Source organism: Sitophilus oryzae, unplaced genomic scaffold, assembly GCF_002938485.1.
Source record: "Sitophilus oryzae breed Bouriz unplaced genomic scaffold, Soryzae_2.0 scaffold_1494_pilon_pilon, whole genome shotgun sequence".
Classification (NCBI taxonomy): Eukaryota; Metazoa; Arthropoda; class Insecta; order Coleoptera; family Curculionidae; genus Sitophilus; species Sitophilus oryzae.
This window is the reverse complement of record NW_022146163.1, coordinates 5,121,989-5,147,005: the sequence shown is the minus strand read 5'-3', so window position 1 is coordinate 5,147,005 and position 25,017 is coordinate 5,121,989. Positions and strand designations below refer to the sequence as shown.

Genomic DNA, 25,017 nt, shown 5'->3' with positions numbered 1-25,017 from the left:
TTCAGAATTTTTGAAGCTTTTTGTTTGTGGTGGTGATCGCGTGGTAGTCAGTTGTGAAATATTAGCCTTACTTAAGAAAATTTCGTAAACGTATACGGGGTGAAATTTAGTGATATAGTGAATGGAAAAATAGCGTAGGAAGATGGATTTTTCGGGGAAGGAAATCCGAAAACAAAACCCTAAAGAAAAGGCGAATATATTTTCGCTTTTAACATTTATGTAAGTTGAGAAAAAGTACAGGAATGCCTCGTTTTACGTGGAGGTTACTTTGAAAACACCCTGTACATCGAAACCGCATATATTGAAATTGAAAAAACTTTTTATTAGATCAACTATACAGGGTGAGCCTTAAATAAGTATAAAATATTTTTAGGGGTGGTATATTTTGACCCGTGAAACACACGTCTGTGAGGTTTTTTTATGAAATAAATTGAAATTTTTTAATTTTCTGTTAAAAAACATAATATCTTGATAAATTGGCAATATACAGGGTGGTCCGAATTGTATTCCGGAAACTTCGGCAGCGTATTCTGCACATAAAATGAAGTAAAACAGTTCGTATCAATGTAGGTCCTAAAATGCTTAGTTTTGGAGCTACAGAGTGTAGAAGTTTCATTTTATTTCGATTTTTTCCAAATAATTTCTGAAGTAACGTCAATATTTGGATGAAACTTTGAATAAGAAGACTAAGGAAGGAGCATATCAAAAATCTTAGGTACACCGCGATGGGCCTCAAATATGGCCGACTTAAATTCCGGTTTATCAGTGTCGTTCTAATTTTATTTAAAAAATGTAAAACTATGATGTAGGGTAGACGTGGGGTAGACTCAATAGTTTGTTGTTTTATTTTACGGTGTGAATAAATGTTGTAGTTATTAAAATTGTTATAAAAATATATAATTCTAATAAAAATAGATAAGTTATAATAAGTATTTATTAGCACAAACATCCGATACGCTACTGAAGCAGGTAAGTCAAATTAACGTATCTAAATTCTTTGACATCTCATCTTTGACAAGTAATAAATAAAAACTAAAATGCAAGAAAAATATATAATTTAGTTAATTTAAGTGAATTTCATAAATGATCGGTTTACTACACGTATGTATATTATATAGTCACTTAAAAGTTGTTCCATTATTTCACTCAATTTTTGCCGAGATCTACCGCACGCTCCACAACCAACTATTTTAGAGTCTTTTTCGATAAATCGCGATAGTGTCACTGTTAATTTAAGTTCTGCCACAATTTCCATCTAGATTTACTACCTTTATACAACTATCAGTAGTAGAATAAATAATGAATAACATAAAATAATCTCCGTAAAGATTGACAAATCCACAAAATTTCAAATCAAATTCAAATGTGTCAAATGAATCGTCAAACAGAACTGTCAAGGATCCCCACCCTAGAGAGCTTTTTCCGCCCACCATGCATGAATACATGGATAGCATTATGCTCCTTCCTTAGTCTTCTTATTCAAAGGGATGAAAATTGGTGTCTGGGAGCTTTTTGACAGGAGAAATTTAATTTTGATGTCAATATGATTTATTGTATTATATACCTATTTGTCAGGGCGACAACTACATGTGGTTTAACTGTTTTGAAGAGTAATAACTTTTCGTCCGTACCTGTATAAAACTACCGAGTGGAAAAATAAAATATACATTTCCGTGATTTTTTTAGAGCAACCTATCTCAAGATATTTAGAATGGAAATAGTCAATACTTGTCATTATTGACAAAAATAAACATATATGTTGAGTAGATAGCTATTTGACTGAAATAATAAATTTGGGAACTTTTTATTTTTTTAAATTAATCATAAATTTTTCTTCGAAAATATGATGATAAAACAGTTTATGTTGAACTTTTGCCACAAAAACATTTCAAATTTATGAATTCAGTCTAAGAACTGTTTAGGCAATATGTTTAATTTATGTCAATGATGACAGGTATTGATAAGTTTGATTCCAAATATCTCGAGAACCCAAAATATCTCACTCCTAGTTATTTTTACCAAGAGACCTTTTTTACGTAAAAAACGTCGTAAATGTGTATTTTTTTTACTCATTATAATCCTCTATTAGTTTTATACAGGTACGGACGAAAGGGTATTTATTACTTTTCAAACCAGTTAAAAATATATAGGTGACGCCCTCTACTTTGTTTAACCATTTTAGTAGTCATATTGACATCAAAATCAAATCTCTCATGTCAAAAAACTCCCAGTCACCAATTTTCATCCAAATATTAACGTTATTTCAGAGATTATTTGGAAAAAATCGAAATATTAATAAAACTTCTACACCCTGTATCTCCGAAACTAAGCATTTTAGAACATACATTTATACGAACTTTTTTACTTATTTTTATCTGCAGAATATGCTGCCGAAGTTTCCGTAATAAAGTTCGAACCCTGTAGATAGTAGATTAAATCTAGAGGATTAAAAAATATTAACACAGTAGTTAAAATTTAAGTAAAATAGCTCGGCTGTTTTGAACTTATTTGAAAAACAGCAAAATGAAAATATATTTCTTTTATGGAAATTTACGAGCTGTGAATATTTTTGCACTTAATTAATAATATAATACCATACGATCGAAGAAAAACGGCGTCAAAGTCGACTGGGGAATGACAATCGAGCCTAATTTTGGTCAAGCCCTAGACGTCATTTTCTTGGCCCGTACTCGTTTGTTTTTTAATGGCTTTTACTGCAAGTTGGGCTTAAGAAAGTTGTAATTTATTTTTATATTGAGTAAAAATGATTTTAAATGGTCGAGAAAAATATTTTTTTGGAAATAGATTTCTTTGTCTGGAAACGTTCTATCCTTTTCTATTCTTTCTATTATAGAATAATTATAATCCTCTATTAGTGTTAATTGTTGACATGTAAATGACGTCTAGATGTTGACTTTATTGCCACAATTTCAGTGGCGGACTAAGCCTGTCGGGGGCCCGGGGCGGCAAAGCAAAATGTCGCCCTCGGTCTGCACATTTTGTAAAGATTGAATGACGTATGAATAATGGTTGACAAATTTCAAGTATTTATATACTGTACTAAATGTAATAAAAATCGATATATATACAAGGTGTCACAGAAATAAGTACAAGTATTTTAAGGAGTGGTAGATAAAAGAACCATATTTTTTCTTTATCGTTTTTCAAATAAGTCCAAAATAACGGAGTTTGGGTTGTTCGGAGTGTTACTTTGAAAATATACAAAAAAAAATTGCTCTTGTAAATTTAATCTAATACCTATGTTGTCATATTAACAAGAAATTATGTTTTTTAACTAAAATCTAAAAAATTCCCGAAGTTTTCAATTGTTTTTTCGCGAAAAAAACCTCATAGGCGTGTTTCTGGGGTTGAACTATACTACCATAAAATACTTGTACCTACTTATTTCTGGGACACCCTCTATATTACAGTCAGTATGTTCCCGGATTCTCTTTACAAGAGGAAAAACTTTTTAATTATTGACTTTTTGAAAAAAATGCGTTCATAAGAATTTTTCCTTGTTGTAAAATGGCGTTTATAATTTTCTAAATATCCATACCGTTTTAGAAAAAATAAAAAAACATAAAAATGTATTTTTTTAATGTAATTTTTCCCCAAAAAAATCCTAAAGAAAACTAAAAGTCCTAAAAATTAAAACGCTATGGTAATATAATTTCGATTTCATTTTTTGATAGATCGTTAGAATTCATTTTGATTAACGTCATATTTTTTGATGTTAAAATATCACATTTTCCGATAACTATTATCACCCTTTCCGTAGCATTGAACTAAATAAATGTTGTGCTTCTTTAACATTTTAAAACAGCAAAAAATATAACTTTAATTAAAATTCTGTCAATAATAATCTATCAAAAAATTATCACGAAATTATATTACCATAGAAAGGCGTTTTATTTTTACTAGTTCAAAAATTCAACTACATTTTCATGTTTTTTTTATTTTTCTCTAAAACGGTATGGAAATTTGGATAAGTATAAACAGGAATTACCATTTTAGAACAAGCAAACGTTTTTATAAAGACCATCCGCGGACATACTGTAGATATAAATATGTTATTCATCGGCAGTGCCGTTTTGAGGACCCGACGCTGACGGAGCCCCGACCAAAGAATTAAGGGCCCCCTCGAGGGCCCCAGCTTCAAAAAGGTATCAAAAACGATAACATATTTTTTTTTAAGCTTATAATAATACATTTAAATTGAAAAACGAATGCAATTTGACGTAATAAAACAATCCCCGTGTGACAAATCTTTTCGGATTAATCACTTGTCTATGGGTAGCGTGACTATTTTATAATTATAAAAAAAACAATTAAGTTGAACGGAAGGCAAACTTGGATAAAAAGTACACCGACTCTTTGGAGCGTATGTTTAATGCTTTGTCTTAGTGCTGTTAGTCTCTCAAATCTATTAAAACTTACCTTAATTGCGGCCCGACCTCTGTCTGTAAATATGTAGCTCATTTCTCGAGACTTTTTCGGGACTGCTCTGGAGATATTCTGCCCGTTCATAAGGATCTTATTTATATACTTTTAAAACACTCTTATTTTTTACTATCGAAATAAAAACGGCCGAGTTTTTAGAGAAACATTTAAATTTAATATTAAAAAGAAAAATAAAGAACAAATAAAAAAAAATATATATATGATCGAAATTACTTATTACTAAAAATGGAAAATAGATGGAAAGATACAAGAAAAATTGTCTGGTGTCTGCTTTGTTGAAAAATCTGATAATTACATAATCAATGGAACCTTCATTACTAAAAACTTACTACAACACATTAAAATAATTTTAGAGAAGAAAATTAAAAACAGAAATTAAAAAACATTTGACGATAAAAAAATACTATTAGCAGACACCAGACTTAAAACCTACAGGGGTCACATCGTGAACCTTACCGAATTTCGCGAACCCGAGGGAGAACCGTCTCTTTTAGAAACTTAAACCGAACTAACTTTTCTGCCTAAAACAGCCCCGAGGTTCCAACATTACAGTGTTGAAGGGTGGTGCATTCGGTACTTCGCCAATAGGATCATCCCTAAAGGTACTGTTCTTTGCTTGATTGGTCAGCTTGACACCGCCCTTCAAACCAAATTGGTTCGACCTCCCGTTGTTAGATGGCAGTACTATGACCATTTTACGTATCTAATCCTAGTTTACGTCTAGATACGTGCTTTCCTAAAGTTCCCAGATCCTTTACAAACATCCGGCGATAGTTACATGTTATCAAGGGTGGTTATTGGTTTTACAACGTCCCAGCGTTTTTATCTACGGTCTATCTTTACAATTTTCTGTTTACTTCTAAGTTCTACAGTTTATTTACTTTGCCCTTCTATAAGTTTGGGAATTTAAAAATAGTCACGTTTGAAAGATGTTTGTTTTATTACATCCTGCTAAAAGACCCTCTCCCGAAACTAATAACCGAAAACATCGACTTGAACGCAAAGGACATAGAAAATAATCTGTTAATAATATAAATAATAATATGAAGGAAATAATCTGTTACAATTTGCCCTCCCCTTAAGAGGGAAGCTATTGTTTCCAAAAAATAAAAATAAAAATAAAAAAAATAAACTAAATCTGAAAAGAAACAATATAAGAAATATGACGCAAATAAAATTAAATAAGATAATATGGTCAACACAAATGAAACAATAGGTTCACGATATGATTCCTGCTTACATTAAGCTAATCTAATACTAACTATTAAAAATTACACTTAATACTAAAAATATATCTGCGGCGAACAATTTGCTTTCGCGCAACCCGATCATACTACTCGATCGATGAAACACTCCACTCCCGTTCTCACAGTTCTTGATCGATGCTTAATTTCTTCTGTAGATGGAACCGGAATAATGTGGATGTTTCCATGAATACTATGTGGATATCTCATTCAGATTAACCATAAGAATTCGCTGGAACTGCGCTGCTACTCGGAGATTAACCAAAATTCCGCTTCGGCGTTATAATAAATCTGGATGTGGGTTCTGCATGAAGGAATCCATCTTGTTACCCTTCTCTCACTGATGTCATCTGATGACGTTTATTGGCAAACTGAATTATGAAAAGTAGGTACACATGTCTTGAGTGGAAAGTGGCATAGGTCACACGAACGAACGCATGCCTATAGAGGTTAAACCGCCTCTGCTCGGTCCTCCGTGCCTCGTTTGTAATCTCTTACTATGCATCAAGTCCATTCTGGACAGTGAGGCTTTCAATCAGAGAAGTTATATGGGTCGCTTCTATGTTGCCCCACATCCGTATTACGTTGTCGATTATTTCTGACTGTTCTGATACTTTTTTGAGCTGCAGGATTTAGTTGCAGGATAGCCAGATGTTTCCACTCTCTAACAGTTTAGGTTATACATATTTTAACTAAAAGAATGATATCTGTGTCTTCTCTATCTTCACATGCTTTTAACTGATCCCATTCAAATTGTTAAACTTGGTTAAAAATGTTACTATACCAACTGTCCAATACTTTAAACTACGAATGATTACTGACTTCTTCCTTATAACGTGTCTTTCTGTTGTCTGTTCGAATTACTAAATTCGGGTATACGTATGTAGTTTTAGTTCAACTATCCGATTAATAGGTGGCATTGGACACCACGCCTACTTCTAGTTGGATGCCTATTCTATTAGCCAAGTCTAACTGATTTATAGCTTTTAGGAGACTAAACGAATTGATTGACTAAATTAGTTGATGGACTAAATCAATAAGTATTGGTTATATAGGTTTTTGAACAGGCCTGACCTTCTGGTAACCGTAATTCAAATTGATCTTCTAGCTGAACATTACTTTGGTTTTCAAGATACCGCATGACAAACACTCCTGACATGGTTAACCTTTCAGAGAACATCACACTGTAGTATTCAGGATATCCTCTACCCATCTGTTGCGATCTTATAGAATTCCCGCAAGATATCCCTCTTCTTCGTCCCTTAATGGTATAAATCTTATAAACTAAGTCTATGGTCGTGATGTAGACCGCTGGCAGAATAAGGAATCCATAAACTTAAAATTTACTGTAACATAAAAAACTTTAAAACGCTCCGAACTATAGCTGAAGAAACTACCAATAGCATAATACATGAAATCTATGGCCATAGGTATCGACTTATTTTTATACCCTAATACATCTTCTGCTTGCTCTACGTTTTTATCGTCCCCGGTATTCTCCTTTCTAAACCTCTGTACACCTGTACATACATCTTAGATCTATCGTTAACTGTTTTACTTCTGATATATTATCATCATCGAGCTCCAGGGTTAGCTAATTTTCCATATTTAACAACTTGCCCTTAATTAAAATTCTGAAATCCTAAAACTTAAAACATCACTTTTATTCCTGTCTCTAATGCGTAGTATAGAATAATAACACTCTGTCTATTATAATAAAAAAAATAATAAAAAAATAAAACAAAGTTTTTATCAAAAGAATTCAATTAATAAAATAAATTCCAAATCAAATCGAAGTGTTACGTTAGTAATAAAAAAAATTATTATGAAAACCTCATAAGTTAAAGCTCTTTTAAAAAAATTATATCTGTGACTTATTAATTAAATTCAGTAAAATTTAGATAAAGAGTTATAAAACAAGAAATATTGATAAATAGATAAAGACTTATTAAATTAAATAAAAAAAATATTGCAGGAAAAATGCTCATAGGCAAAGTAATTATCTGAAACGCTGAAAGAAAAACAAATTATCCATTAGGTTACTGTTATAACTTACAAAACATTTTTTCTAGACCCAGGTAACGGTCCATCTAACAAAACACCCTGTATACTAGCCATAAAAGGTAAATAGCATTTAAATGAAAAAAGTTTTTGGCAATTATATATCAATAAAAAAATTGTAAAACATAGGATATTATCTGAAAAACCATTATTTAAATCTCAAAATAAATTTACTAAAATTTAATGAAAAGGAAATGTAATAAGTAAGTAAATTTAGGTAAAATAGAATAAACAATGAAACTCTTTAAGTTAATACAAAAAATCTATAAACCTTCAAAGCCTATATTTAAGATAAAAATTTTTAATACCTCATAAAAAAAATTAGTCTTCAAAATAAAATACCCGAAAATAACCTTTAACCCTATTTTCTTTCATCTCTCTAAACAATAAATCACCACTCAATTAAGACATAAAAACTATTACTCTTCCTGAAATAAAAAATTGTATACAAAAAAATGATCAAATACCAACATATAAAAACGTAAAAATTATCAGATTGTAAAATCATTGTGTTCTTTCAGTGTACCTTTAAAACAAATTATGCAAATTATTACTCTGAACCTTTCTTTTGTTTTATCCTTTTAGAATTCCTCTGTTAAATTATACTAACCCTTTCTCTATCAGTATATTTTTCTTCTTATAAGATGTTCGATCTTCAAAAGTATCTGGTGTATGATTTTTCCCACATGTAAGGTTTCTAAACTTCTCCGATGTCTCACATGCCTGTTGGCTTTTAGCGGTTTATATCCTGGGCAGATATATACCTATATATCTCTACATAACCCTGGAGTTTTCCTTTTTCCCTGGAGTCCAACTCCTGTGTCTATGCAATCACTCTGCCTTAGCTTTTAGCGGTCTACCCTCTTGGGCGAATATGTCCTCATATTCCTGGAGAAATTTCTTTACCATCTCCTGTGTCTATGCAATGCTTCACTCTGCCTTAGCTTTTAGCGGTCTACCCTCTTGGGCGAATATGTCCTCATATTCCTGGAGAAATTTCTTTACCATCTCCTGCTCCGCCATATCCAGATGCCCACATTCAACCTTTGAATGTACCACAGATGAGCTTGAGTGTACCCCATCTGAACTTGAGTGTACTCCTCCTGAGGATTTCCTATCCGACCTTGAAGGAGAAATGGTCATAACGCTCGAGCCTAATTCTTTACAGGTACCGAAGTATGAAAAATGTGGATTTTAATATTGTCTGTTGTGTGGCTGTCCATTCAGTATGCAAATAACGGTTATCCATTGTGATTTTTGATGGATTGTGATAGGTTTTCTATTGTAGCCGTTAACTGTAGAAATGTTGACGGCAAAGTGGTTCAGTGGTTAAGACTATAGTGTGTGCAGGGACCCGGGTGTATACAGATACACTACAATCATAACCAGGTAATTACAATATTATTGATTTCTTCATGAATTTAACCAGTCAGGGTTGCATGCAACCAAGCCTTGATCCTCCGGTCTGCGCTAAACCTTGGGCGTTAAACTCACGAGTACTTTCTAGTCTATTGTTTTTTATTCCAAGGGTTATTCGCATACATGTTCTGTCTATTGCAATCTTCGAATTGAGGGTTCGAATTTTCCGTCCTACGGCGTCCATGAGCGTTTCCGCCTCTCTGTGTAGAGCCGTTATGTATAAAGATACCTTGCTTCCCCCTAACTTGCGTAAAATCGCCGACCAGAGTGGATCCAGTGCTACTAGCTGTGGACGATTCTCCTTTCCCCACCTGCTACTGCCACTGTCTTTTATCCCAGACAGCAATTCAAGGGTTCCTCCTCCGAATTCTCAGCACGCTCTGGTCGATAGTTTCTTACGCCATCACTGACCTCCTTATCAGTGAACGCAGGTTCAGCACTCATTGTCGTGAATGACAAATCCGTAAATAAATTAGGCGTACATCTGATATGTCACACACTCTATCCTCTATCTTCCTTGCACTAAAATCTCTTCCTTTCGTGCAATAACTTCTTTGTTTACCCGTGCTTTTCAGACATGTCTAGGGCCACCTTTAGTAAGTCCCTAGACCAGATTCAACGTCCTGTATATAGTTTTAGGATCCGTTGATCCGAACCCGATAGACCAATTTGCTGCTAGTGAATTACATCGCCTTTTTCCACAACCTTACATGCATAACCCAGTACCCTATCTAAATCATTGTCGAAAATCCATTCTCTTATTTTCGACGACTTTTTTTAAAACACCCTCGTAGTTTCTCGTTTCTCCAATAACCTACGACCAGTGTCATAAAACTGACCGGTAATACCTCCGTCGCTCAGGTATCTACTCTTGATGAAAAAAACCTTAGGGTATAAATATACAATCATACTGATATAGCCGTTGGATTCCTTATTTAATTTTTTCTTAATTGGAAAACAAATCTTACTTGTAGGTAAGTTGCAAAAATAAATGAAATAAATACAAAAGATGAATAATAAATTAAGTATACGGGAGAATTAAGATTGTCCCAAACCCTATTATAAACATAAAAAAATGCAACACAAAAAAATGCTTTTAAAACCTTGTCTAGCCAAGTTATACCTATTACTAGAACTGTCTCCGTTCTTACAACCGTAATAAAACTTGTCGGCCTTTTTCCGAAACGTGTAATAGCATATAAAAAATATATATCCAAATTAAAAATATTACCTATAAATTAGCTATAGGAAAAACATACGTATTCACTTTACTTCTGAATAAAACAATAAGGGCTTACGACAATACTTTAATTCTATATGACGACATGGGAATACTTTTTAGCATGTCGAAAGAGTTCAGTTTAATCTTTCATGCTAATTACAAAAAAAAAAAAAATCCATGCAGTTTTAGTTACTATAAAACTATGTACTTCGTTGATTGCTATGAGAAGGGATAGCTAACAGATTTTGCTTCTAGAGACTGGCGGTGCGATTTCCTTGCCATGATATTTACGCTTTAATTCCCGTTAATTACTTTCCCGCAATCTATTTACTAATAACATTCAAGTTTCCCTAACTTAAAAAAATAAAGATAAAAAACATATCTATTTAATCTTCATGATTTTTTCTTAAAACAAAATACTATTCTCAAGAATTAAATATTCTGATTTAACGCAAATTCTACTTTAAACAAAAACTATTCTTGCAATTATTCTTTAAGGGGAAAAAAAATTAAAATCAACAAAACCAAAATTATTTAAATTTTCTACGTAATTACTCTTATCGTTGAAACAAAAAAAAATATATAAAAATATAGAATGCATTTCCTAAGTCTGTAATAAAATCAAATATCATGAACGAAATTACTTTAAATCCATAATTTAAATTTTTGTTAAAAAAAAACTCAAAATATCTTGTGCCGCCGCTATATCTAAAACAAAATACAATAAACCAAGACAAAACATCAAAAATAATAGAATTATAACATTTTTATCACTAAGATCCATTAAAAAACATACCAGAAAATAAATTTCAAATGGATTATAAAAATATCCATTCAACTTATTACAATTATCACCTTAATAGGATAACTATTAATATTCAACTAATACTGTTAAAGTCACAAAAATAAGTTAAAGAAATCGAGAAAAATAAATTTAGCCTTTTCTTCTCAAGTTAAAACAAAAATAAAACCAAAAACAAGAATTACGTACTACAAATTAGTTTTCCAAGATTCCTTTAGCTATAACCAAATTTTAAATCAAAAAATATAATCAAAAGGGAATAATCTAGGTCCTACAAATTAATTATTTTTTTGTATCCCCTGAGCTGCCACCAAATTTTATGTGACAAATCTTTTCGGATTAATCACTTGTCTATGGGTAGCGTGACTATTTTATAATTAAAAAAAAACAATTAAGTTGAACGGAAGGCAAACTTGGATAAAAAGTACACCGACTCTTTGGAGCGTATGTTTAATGCTTTGTCTTAGTGCTGTTAGTCTCTCAAATCTATTAAAACTTACCTTAATTGCGGCCCGACCTCTGTCTGTAAATATGTAGCTCATTTCTCGAGACTTTTCGGGACTGCTCTGGAGATATTCTGCCTGTTCATAAGGATCTTATTTATATACTTTTAAAACACTCTTATTTTTACTATCGAAATAAAACGGCCGAGTTTTTTAGAAAACATTTAAATTTAATATTAAAAAGAAAATAAAGAACAAATAAAAAAAATATATATATGATCGAAATTACTTATTACTAAAAATGGAAAATAGATGGAAAGATACAAGAAAATTGTCTGGTGTCTGCTTTGTTGAAAAAATCTGATAATTACATAATCAATGGAACCTTCATTACTAAAACTTACTACAACACATTAAAATAATTTTAGAGAAGAAAATTAAAAACAGAAATTAAAAACATTTGACGATAAAAAAAATACTATTAGCAGACACCAGACTTAAAACCTACAGGGGGTCACATCGTGAACCTTACCGAATTTCGCGAACCCGAGGGAGAACCGTCTCTTTTAGAAACTTAAACCGAACTAACTTTTCTGCCTAAAACAGCCCCGAGGTTCCAACATTACAGTGTTGAAGGGTGGTGCATTCGGTACTTCGCCAATAGGATCATCCCTAAAGGTACTGTTCTTTGCTTGATTGGTCAGCTTGACACCGCCCTTCAAAACCAAATTGGTTCGACCTCCGTTGTTAGATGGCAGTACTATGATGTCATTTTACGTATCTAATCCTAGTTTACGTCTAGATACGTGCTTTCCTAAAGTTCCCAGATCCTTTACAAACATCCGGCGATAGTTACATGTTATCAAGGGTGGTTATTGGTTTTACAACGTCCCAGCGTTTTTATCTACGGTCTATCTTTACAATTTTCTGTTTACTTCTAAGTTCTACAGTTTATTTACTTTGCCCTTCTATAAGTTTGGGAATTTAAAAATAGTCACGTTTGAAAGATGTTGTGCAGCTGACCTCGGCCGTCTGAGTCTTTCGCCTCCAGCCTATGTTGTCACGTCTAAAATATTATTAATATTTTTTTTGTTGTTATACACATATATTGAGATATTAAAACTGTATTTTAATAAAGTAGTGTTTAATAGTAGAAAGATGTATTAAATAGTCCCTATACTACTAAATTATAAGTCGGAGACTATTTAAAAATGACAAATTCTTTAAGCAATTTGGCAACACCCATCAATCGCCGGGTCGCCTGTTCATTCTTTATTCTCTCGTAGTAGAGCCATAGTAGAGTAAAGCACGTGTCGTAAAACCTTGTTGTCACAGTTTCTCCATGGCTATTTTATTGATTTTATTGGATGTTTTGATTTTGTATTTTTTTGGATTCGATTTTCTTAGTGTGTAGTGTCGGTTTAGTGTTTATTTTGATTACTTTTTATTTAAAAACTATAAAACATGGTTCGTCAGTGCCAAATTTGTAAGAAATTGGACTATTTAAGTCCTGGAACAACATTCCACAGGTAAGTCAAATTTACTATTTTGGCGTCAGTGGCGTTGTAGAAAGGCGCTTATTTAGATAATAATTTAGTAAATTATAAACCCTGGAAAATCTGTATTTTTTATATTTATCATTTACGTAAAGGTTCTTACTAACCTCGTTATTAATATAACGAGTAGATACATTATTAAGTACATAAGAAGTAGACACATTATTTTCTTGGGCATTGGTTAATTTAATGCTTTTTTTTATGAAAAATGTGTTTCTTTTTATTCTAAAACCATCCTTAGAATCTAAAATAACATACAGGAATTCCAGAATGATATTCCATTATGAAACAACAATTTTTAAGGCTTATTATAAACTATAAACAATCGAGAAAGTCGAAAAAATTACAAGCTACCAAACATTTTAAAATACCAAACATTCCTTATTTTTTTTCAAGACTAAAATATTTTACAAACATTACTTTTTCCCTATAGTTTCACATCAGGTATAGAAATAACTACGTTTTTATGATAGGGTCACCATTATGATAACAAAAATGACGAACAATGGTCCAGAAATGTAAACAAGTACATATTTTTTGTAAATATTTTTCTTACCGCTTGCATTTTTGTCCATTATTATTTCACAAATTATACAGGGTTATGTAAACCAGGTAGATATTTCGTTTTTTTTATATTAAACAAAGATAAAATAAATATGCCATTTTAAAATTTATCCAGTACTTACCTAGAGTTTTTTCTTTTTTTTTCTCGACTGTTAATCTATTATTAATTTGTAATACCGTATGATCGAAAAAAACGGCGTCCAGTTGGCTTGGAAAAAACCATCGATACATACTCCATATAATTTTACATATAAAATGACAGCGATCTTCATTTCATAGCCATCGCTGACGCCGTTTTTTTTCGATTATAAGGTATAATTTTCATTTTTTCTTTTATAATGTAATATCACTTAAGTAATATCACATATAATCTGAAGATAGTTTTAGAATTAACCAAAACGTAAATCTTTAATAAAACAATCTGTTATTATTTGCCATATATGTATGTATCCAAGAAAATAATTTACATATTATTATTATATGTTTTACTGTTTTTTATCTTTATTTGAAACTCAGAAATGTTGCATTGGCTTTCTAAAAAAATGAACTTGTAAGTTTTTAAAATGCTTCGTTTCGGAGATACAGGGTGTAGAAGTTTCATTTTTATTTCGATTTTTTTCCAAATAATTTCTGAAGTGACGTCAATATTTGGACGAAAATTGGCGTTTGGGAGTTTTTTGACATGAAAAATTAGATTTAGATGTCAATTTGACTTTTACTAATAGGGGGCGCCACCTACATATTTTTTAAGTTATTTGAAGAGTAATACTTTTTGTCTGTATCTATATAAAACTACTGAGAAAAATTTACATTTCCAACGTTTTTTACTTAATAAGGTCTCTTGTTGACACTCGCCACAAGTATAGTTCTCAAGATATTTGGAAACGAATTAATCAATACATTCTTCATAAATTATTTGGAAAAAAGCGAAATAAAAATGAAATTTCTACACTCTGTATCTCTGAAACGAAGCATTTTAGGACATAAATTTATACTATTTTTTTTACTGATTTTATTTGCAGATTATGCTGCCAAAGTTTCCTGAATACAATTCCGACCACTCTGTATATCAAGATATCCCCCATTACGTACTAGTTTTTCTTAATAATTTTCTATACATTTTCCAACGCCAAGATGTACCAAGCGCATACAAATACATCAAGCTTCAAACAAGCTTGCACGTTGACAGTAATACCTACAGTAATATTGTATTATATTAATGTAATATTTTTGAACCAATGTTCAATATTACTGTAGTAATACTGTTTATACTCATGCCTTTTATATTTGTTTGAATTTGGTGCATATTTCCATTGAATAAAGTATAGTCACCATTACCATTATTATACTTACTCTATAATAAAGACAGTAACGAGTTAAATAAATGTAGTTTTCATTTTATTCACTTCCTAAAAGCTTGCTTTAATGGAACAGATTCCTGTTTTTTCTAATTTACATAATAAGACATCACTTTTACCGGAAAAAAAAATTAAACAATTATAAAGTTTTTTCTCTTTCTGTTCTATTATATCTATAGAATAGATCCTGTTTTGATTAATATTAGAGTTGTAAATGTTTGACTAAAATTAATATTTTATTAAATTAATAATTTATCATCAATTTCAAAAATTAAATAATTTCGATTATTAAAATTTCTTCTATAACACGTACTTTATTATTTTTATCGTTTTTAGACTCTAAGACGTATTTTTTTTTTTTCTAAGTCCTAAACTTTGCTTTATATTAAACTATTTTCTTTATCCTAAATCTTAATAATATAAAAAGTTTAAATACGATATATTTTAATTGAATTATAGCTTCATTAAAATTAAAAAAATACCCGCCTATGATACGGAGAGTGCAGGTGCACTGAAGAAACAAAAAGGACAGTGTTGCGTTGGGCGGCAGAGCCGTCAGGAAACGACCGTTACGACGGAGACAGCCTATCTATCGCTCGTGTCGCACTCGTTAGAGCCAAAAACAATAACACAACAATAACAAGACGTTGTCTGTCCGCATCTTCCAGCTATTTATGAATGAGATGCTCAGTCTATATTTTATTCTAAGTCTATGGTTACACCCGAGCGAATGTTTACATATATTTAATATTATCATAATATTATGATGACAAAGTGATGGGAATACCGGTTCCACATATAAGCCGCGTTACTTTCGCGACCGTTCCAGGTAAATACCGCGATTTTGTAAGGGGCCCCTTACAAAATACTCCGGTATACTCCTATATATAGGTCCAAGAATAAATATAATAATTATTCGAATATAAAAAGTAATAATTATTCGATATTCTAAACAAAGAAAATTACCCCTTGATTTAATATCGTAAATAGAAAAATGCCATTGACAATTACCGGGGGCTAATAATTGATAATTAAGTAAATATCTGCTTCCATTTATACTGTGTTTAGTTTGCGTATACTTATGGTTTGCATACTCTAACTACAAATTGCTTTATAATTGCTACTGAACCAATATTGGCCTGTTTGCCAGTTGAATAAAAAATTACTTAAGATTTGGAGGCACCCTAGAGGGGCCCGGGGCGGAACGCCCATTCCGCCCCCCCCCCCTTAGTCCGCCACTGCACAATTTATCAATTGTCATTCCCAGCCGTTTTTGGCGCCGTTTTTTTTTTCGATCATACGGTACATATTAGAACATTTCTGCCAAGATGGAATGAGAATATTATGTACATTAGTATACCCACTACAGTTTTGACTGTCTTTCTGCCTTTGTTTATCAGATCTATCATGAATTTTGACCAATGCTTTATTATGACATTTTTTGACTGTGTCAGACCTGGCGAATTTCTTCACCATTCTAGGGATTTAACATGGATTTAACTATCCACCGTTTTGTGGCCATATATGTGACTCTTTTTTCAACGACGCAAAATGTTTGTGAGCCTATAAATGACATTGATGAGCTTTGTTTGGCCATTTTATCTGCCCTTGACTCTTCTCCCCTGTCTGTGACTCTCCTCCCCTGATCCTCAAGCTAAGGTAACATTGCTACCTAATGGTAACGTAACACCAAAAAATATCATTCGAAAATTTTCTCCAGTTTAAGCAGGTATATTATTTTATGATAGCTGGATAGTGTCAAACGAAAATATTTAATGTGTAATATTTGATTAAATAATGCTTCTGTCAATATTTTAGTGCATGACATTATTTTTAATTAAATTAAACAATAACTATTGCAAAGATATAAGTATACGTCTTTACATGGTAATTTAAAGCAAAATAGCACCTAAAATTACAAAATATTTGATATGATACAAATATTTATTTGAAGTATGAATAAGTTTGAATTTAAAAGTGAAATATAGGGTGATTCACAGCGATGGTAAGTTAGACGTTTATAGAGAACCGGTGATAGCATTTTTTTGAAAACTTGGATTTTTGCATAAAGGCATCTGCAGCATTACAGCGTTGCCGCATCATTTGAAAAGTGGTAGCATCTTTTTTATTTTAAATGGAACACCCGGAATATTATTACAATTTTGGAAACTACATTTATATCTCATAATTTTTATCTCATAATGGTGAAAATAATTTAGACAGATGGAGCAGGTGCCTTTATCCAAAAATCCAAAATTTCAAAAAAAATCCTTTAACCGATTCTCCATAAACGTCTAACGGGCCATGGCCATGAATCACCCTGTATATTTCAGTTCTTAACTCGAAAAGGCGACCTCCACTTTAAAACGACAATCGTAACGACGCATTTTTTATTTAGATATACCAGGAAAATTTTTGGTAAAGCTCTAAAGAATGACTTGGAAGAAGAGGATCTGTACGAGGTCTTGAAAAGTATGAACTCGGACAAATGCGGAGAAAAAATTGAGAATCAATGGAAGACCGAACATTTAAAGGAAACGCCGTCCTTTGCACGAATGGTGTGGTCAAGGTTTGGAATGAAATACGCGTTCATAGGATTTTTACTTTTTAGTCACAAAATTTTTAATCTGTAAGTATTTTTTAACCGAGCTTATTTAGGTTTGGATCTAGCACTCATTACTAACCAAGACAAAAAAAAATTCAAAAATATAGCATACTTGATATTTCGCTCGATACCTCTTCAAGATAATATATAGTTTTTAAAAATTCGCCTACTTTGAATAAGTAGGCTTTGAACGGCGCAGGCTGTTATGCAAAAAAATTCTAGCTGTGAGCAGCAATTAAAACGAAAATAATATTTGCAATCAGGAATGTAGAATTATATAACAATTTAAACTATATTTAATAATATCAACATATTTAAACTACAGGGTGGCGCCTCTCATACGCCGCGGAAGCTCAAAGGAGAACGGTAGTTTATATCGAAATAAAATTTTGGCAGCATAAGTAGGTTAACTGAAAGCATTTTATAAATATATATAGAATTATATAGGGTGTCCCCCAAAAAAGTTAGACATCAAAGTTGTGTTTTTTTTCAAATGGAACACCCTATATATTAACTGATTTTCGGATTCTAGAAAAAAAATCAAGGTAAGTTTTATTTAAGAAGCATATCCCTAAAACCTAAGGATTTTGACATATTTCACATTTTGTGAAAATGAAGAGTAAATTTTAAATTTCGATAACAGCTACCTAAATTTTAGTTGACCTTGTATAACCTGATATTTAATTACAGTAACCGCTGTATGTTAAACCAAATTGAAATTTGACCTGAAAAGTTATAGACAGTGAGACAAAATGAATAAGGAACATTAGTCACTTTTAAAAGCAAGTTACTCCTTTATTTTAAATGGAACACCCAGTATATTTTTCCGGTGTTCAATCTTCAAAATATTATTAAGGTTACCTACCCCTCAGACAAATAGTTTCCCAGATATTTTAATTTTTACGATTTTACGTCAGTAAATCTTTATTATTTGAAAAAAATCTAGGTGGCTGTGTGATATAGGTACCTTGTGTTAATTTAACAAAAATTAAAGATTGTAAAGTAAAATACTCAAGGGTAATAAAAAGATACACGTTTAAAACATATTTTAATTACTACAGAATTAAAATTAGATATACACCTATAGTTAGTTATACCACAAAAATTATCTAGATGAAGTCAAATGCTCAAAATGTTTCTTTTCCTGTTAACTTAACTTTAAAAGGCATATGTCTCTACCTCGATAAACAGCTACAATAATTTCTCCCATGTTATTGACACTAGGTTGGTCGAATTTTGTAAACACTGTCTTTAACATATTCACATAAAAAAACACAGACTAGGTAAAATCAGGAGCATTTAAGTATTCTATTAATTGGTGAATGCACACTCCATTCACCAACTAATAGAATCATATCAATTCCTTCTGATGTAGGATAAGTTTGCATTTTCGGCAAATTTCTGAGAAATTTTTTTTGTTTTAACTGACACAAAATGATAACTAGTTGTTAAAGTTGGACTAATTAGACAGCTATGTTTAAGTAAAGTCAGACATAATCACAGCCACCTAGATTTTATCAAATCATAAAGATATACTCAGATCAAATCATGTAAATAAAAATATCTAGGAAAATCTTTGTTTGAGGGGTAGGCAACCTTAATAGTATTTTGAAGAGACATGAATTCTCCATTTAATATCGGAATAATATACTGGGTGTTCCATTTAAAATAAAAGAGTAAAATGCTTTTAAAGGTGACCAATATTCAATATTAATTTTGTCTCACCCTGTATAACTTTTTGGATCAAGTTTTAATTTCATTTAAAGTACAATAGTTAATTTAACTACATATAAGGCTGTACCGGGTAAATTCCAATTTAGGTAGCTTTTATTGTAATTTAAAAATTGGTCTTTATTTCTAGAAAATGTTAAATATGTTAATTATAATCTCTTATAAAACTCACCTTTATTTTTCTTCCAAAATCCGAAAATCAATTAATATATAGGGTGTTCCATTACAATAAACACAATTTTGATACCTATGTAACTTTTTTGGGGGACACCCTGTAGAACTCTCTATATTTTTAAAAAGTGCTCTGAATTAACATACACACGCTCACAAAATTTCTTTTCAATACAAACTGTCGTTCTCCTTAGAGCCTCCGCGGCGTATGAGAGGCGCTACCCTGTATATCTAATAAAAATTAAAATAAATAACAAACCAGAGCTAGAGCTCTCTTCTAGAGCTCTGGCACGATTCCTGCTGATTCCTATGTAAACTGGCAGCCAGAATCCAAATAGAGCCCCTTTTCTTCTACCACCCACCATTTTCGGGGGAGCCATTTTTTTTCATATTTGATCACTTTTTGATAATAATATTAGATAAGAATCAAGAGGAATGCTATCATGGCCAATTTTCTTGGACCGGTGTAATTTAAAAATATTTTTTTACCAGCGCTGTAGAACCTTTCTCCATGAGCAGCCTGGTGGCCTGTTACAAAACCCACAACACTTGCACCCAAACCGACCTCTACATCTACGCTGCTACCGTAGTGGGCATCAACGTTTTCAACTGCTTCTTCTGGCACAACTACATCATCTACGTCCAAGAGTTTGCGATCAAGATCAGAACGTCGTTCTGCTCTTTGGTCTACAGGAAGGCTCTGAAACTCACTCCATCTGCTATGAACGAGATCAGTTTGGGGAATATCGTGACTTTGATAACAAAAGACGTGCATGTTTTTGAGGAATCGATTTGGTTGTTCAACGATATGTGGATCGGGATTGTGTCTTCCACGTTCATCTGTTATTTGCTTATTAATAAGATGGGATGGATTGCTTTAATAGGAATATCATTTTTGATTGTCGTTATTCCTTTACAAAGTAAGATTTTAGTTAAGGACCTATATTATAATTTAATTTTATATTATAACTAGCGTGTACCCGCGACTTCGTTCGCGTCGAATTAATCATTTGTAATGGTGATGATAAAGCAAAGTAAGAATGTTCATTAACATACAAACTGGATAAACTTTTCTCACATTTATGTCAGCATGAGAAAAACAATATGGCGATATTATTATATAACTTGGTAATATTTGAGGGGTAGTTTCATCTTGTTGGAATTTGACTTTCGAAAAATCCGTTTGCCAAAAATAAGCTTTTTACGTCAAGCAGTTTAAGCAGAATCGTAGTTAATCAATTACCCAACTTTTTGGAACACCCTGTATGATTTTAAAAAAAAAATCAAAATATGTAAAAAAACAAAATACATTATGCGTGTCCAAGCTTTTTCCCGAAAGACTAACCGTTTTTTAAATAACAAATATTGTAATATTTGAGGGGCGTTTTCACCCTCTTGGAATTTGAGATTGAATCCGTTTGCCAAAAATCAGCATTAAACGTCAAGCAGTTTAAGCAGAATCGTGATTACTCAATGGTCATATTTTATGAAACACCCTGTATAAATTTTTAAGAAATCTTAAAATATGTAATGACAAACTAAAATATACATGTTTAAGAGTTTTTCCGAAAAACTCACCAGTTTTTAAATAAAAAATATTCTAATATTTGAGAGGTGGTTAGGTTAGGTTGTAAGCGAATTCTAAGGGGGTGAAGAATTCGAGTTTCGAAAAATCCCTTCTTATCGAACCTCTACACCCTAAAGTCAATCTGTTTTCCAAAAATCAGCTTTTTACGTCGAGCGCTTTATGCAGGATCGTGATTAATCAATGACCAGATTTTTGTATACACCCTGTATACATTTTTAAAAAATCTTAAAATATGTAAAAAAACAAAATAAAATATACGTGTTTAAGCGTTTTTTCGGAAACTTGACCGTTTTTTAAATAAAAAATATTGTAATATTTGAGGGGTGGTTTCACCCCCTTGGAACTGGAATTTCGAAAAATCTCTTCTTATTGAATCTTACTTCTTATTGAAACTTATTGAACACCTAGAATCAACCTGTACGCCAAAATTCGTGATTAATCAGTGAGTCAGTCACTTAAGGATTTTATATATTAGTATAGATAACTATAATAGCTCTTTGAACATATCTTCTTCTTATAATTCCGAAAGGATTTTGTATTCTTTATTGTATGATGATTACTGAAATGGCGTCAAGTAATGCCAGTAAAAATCAATAAAGCAAAAGCAACAAGCAATAAAGCAAAAGAATTGCATAAAAGTGACGATGGACGATGCATGACGGATGCACATAAACTCACCTTTACTGTCTCGATAACATGAATTATTTTTTTTTATTAGAATCACACTGTAAATGCAATGCCATTACCATTACATCAATGACAATTATTATGTACGATCAATTTAATATTGTCTTTTTGTCTAAGGAAGTTTTCTGTATATTATTTTAGTTTTCATCGGAAAATGGATTACCACTCTTCGTTTGAGAATTGGCAAGAAAACGGACGAAAGATTACAAATCACTCAGGAAATACTGTCATCCATCCGAATTATAAAGCTGTACACCTGGGAGAAGTTCTTCAACAACGAAGTCAACGACAAAAGAAAGTAATATCAAATATAACTTATAAAAGGCAATACCTAACAAATTCACTTTCAGGAAAGAAGTAAATATAATGCAAATCACCTTCTACCTCAAGTCAGTACTTGTTTGTCTAGGTATTCTAGCCTCCAGGCTAGGGTTTTATATCCTCATTGTTGCGTACGTTTGGTTAGGATACATACCAGACGCCCAACTAGTTTATTACGTTTTCACGTTATTCAACCAACTAAGGTGGTTACTAGGAGTTTCGATTCCAATGGGAATGGGCCGGGCTGCTGAACTTCTGGCCGCAATCTATCGAATTAACCGAGTTTTGAAAGCAGAAGAGCTCCAAAAAGAAAATGACCATTATGACCCCACAGTCAAACCGAAACTTTTATTACAAAATGCAACTGTAACCATTAATACTAGACTTGCTTTACAAGACGTTTCTTTAGCAATAGATTCGGGATTAAACATCGTTACAGGGCCTGTAGGCTCTGGAAAGAGTTCTTTATTGAAAGCTTTCCTTCAAGATTATCCTCTAGAAAGTGGAAGTATCAGCACAATTGGGAGAATTTCATACGCGTCTCAAGATCCCTGGCTGTTTCCATCTTCAATCAAGCAAAACATTCTTTTTGGTGAAAAGTATAACAAGACTAGGTACGAGGAAGTGGTTAAAGTCTGTGCTTTAACGTACGATCTAAATATTCTAGACAAAGGTGATCAAACCATTGTAGCTGACAACGGTATAAATCTTAGCAAAGGTCAGCAAGCTAGGGTTAACCTAGCCAGAGCAATTTACAAAGAAAGCGAAATTTATCTGTTAGATGACTCCTTAACCGCCTTGGATGCGCATGTGCAAGACTTCATTTTTGAGGAATGTATAAAGAAATTCTTGAGAGACAAAATTGTGGTGTTGGTGACTCAAACAGTGCACCACATTGCTGATTGTGATAATGTAATTATTATGGAGCATTCAAAGATAAAGTCATCAGGAAGTCCTACTAGAATTTCTATGGAGGAACTTACGCAACTGATAGGTAGTGATGACGAAATGGAAAAAGAAGTTATAGAGGAATCGAATGAAAGTACTGATACAAAAGAGGAAAAGAAAGATGAAAGCGATAAGTTGCTGGAGACTGAACAAACGACGAAAAGGAAAATATATCACGAGGAGAAGAAGAAAGGCGATGTTAGTTTTAGGATATATTGGAAGTATTTTACATATGGAGGTGGGCTATGTTTGATATCAGTTATTGCTGTAATTTTCATAGTGGCGCAAGGTACTGAAACGTACGGTGAGAAACTAATCGCAATGTGGTAAGTCATAGGCTAGCAACATTTTGTAAAACTCCCATTTTATTATTTGCCATTGCAATTGCACCCCCTATAGCGGCCGTTCTATGAATTTCCCAAGCAGCATTTGGACGTCGGGACAACGTTGTGTCACGCGACCAAACGTCGGGGCGCAACGTCGGCACAACCTCGTGCCAACCCTAGTCTGCACTAGTTTGGAGAATAATTTTTGGGTCGAAACGACGTTGGATACCGACGTTGGCTAGAAGCCTAATTTAGTACAAACTGTAAAGTTGTTTAAAATACTAATTCACAGAAATACAAAACTAATATGGCGTCTAAGTCGCGTTTTATCCTAAATTGGGATAATTATAGTAAAAATATTATTTTTATGATTTAGTTAGAGACATATGTCAGATGGCAGTGAAGGAAAACAAAACAAAAGTATTTAAGTGTGGAGGATGTTTGAAGATCATAATTATTGAAACACTTTAACCGACTCTGTAACTCGTTACCCAAGGCAAAAAGTTAAACGCAAACAACTTTATTGATAAATGTATTGTTTCTACTTTGAAAATACTAATGGGCCTTAAAATTAAAGGAGTTTTAAAATTTTCTTGAATTTTTTTTAGTAAAATGAGAATAATTTATTCGCAGTCGAAAAAATTGTTTTCGCGTGTTTTTAGGGTCAAATATTTCAAGTTAATGTATTCAAAAAGCAGGAATTGCTATTTTAGGAACGAAACATTTTCTTATTTAACAACATGGCGGCTTTCACTTTGTTGTTTTGGAGATTAAGATGGAGTAGTTCGAGTAGTCGCATACTGGACTATTAAAGTCGCAGTTCGGCCTTAACAGGTAGTATACTAGTCGCAAGATTGCCTAATTTAGTCATCCTAGAGTCTAGCTTGTGCCGCCCTCTATAATCTAAATAAACGAGGGAGTGGATAAACTATCGGTAATATATGTCGATGTATATTTAAATTTAGTTTTATATGTACCTTTCTTATGTCCATTTTAATTAAGTTTTTTTTTTATAAAAACAAAAACAGCACTGAACTGTCTGACTGAACAGAACAATGAAGTGAAAATTTAAGATTTAAGGTTATGGTTCAATACAGTTGCAAAAAGGTAGTGACTCGACGTCCTACCAACGTAAAAATAAGGAAATCTAAGCAACGTTGGAATTAGTAAAACAGACGACGTTTGCATAACGTTGGAATAGGTCCTAAAACTGACGTCGGAAAACTCTATATTGTCCAACGTTGTAACTACGTTGTCCGAATCACCTAAAGATCACTTAAGCAAAAAAGTTTAGAAGACAACGTTTATTCGACGTCGCAGAAGCTTCTACTTTGCTGTAGTACTAGTCCAAAGTCGGCACAACGTTATAAAAACGTTTAAATTTATTTTAATACCTAAGGTAGTGAGCTAACTATTTTTTGTAACTAATCCAACGTTGTGTTTAGTAAACATGTGGTCGCAAGTCGTGAAAATGCTACTTGGGTTAATAATCCGGCAATAGGTTGTC

General features: G+C 32.3%; 1 protein-coding gene and 1 long non-coding RNA gene across 2 annotated transcripts in view; both read left to right on the top strand.

The window, feature by feature from the left end:
* LOC115877560 (probable multidrug resistance-associated protein lethal(2)03659) overlaps positions 1–25,017 on the top strand; it is a 36,335-nt gene continuing 11,318 nt past the window's right edge. The window contains exons 1-5 of the mRNA XM_030893802.1: positions 1–219; positions 17,532–17,762; positions 20,133–20,560; positions 22,057–22,213; positions 22,266–23,510. Of these exons, the coding sequence (XP_030749662.1) occupies positions 143–219; positions 17,532–17,762; positions 20,133–20,560; positions 22,057–22,213; positions 22,266–23,510 (2,138 nt within the window). The 5' untranslated portion in view covers positions 1–142. The remainder of the gene's footprint in view (positions 220–17,531; positions 17,763–20,132; positions 20,561–22,056; positions 22,214–22,265; positions 23,511–25,017) is intronic.
* On the top strand, positions 12,890–15,156 carry LOC115877562. The gene is made up of 2 exons (XR_004049365.1): positions 12,890–13,184; positions 14,798–15,156. It is a non-coding gene; the product is annotated as an uncharacterized LOC115877562 (long non-coding RNA).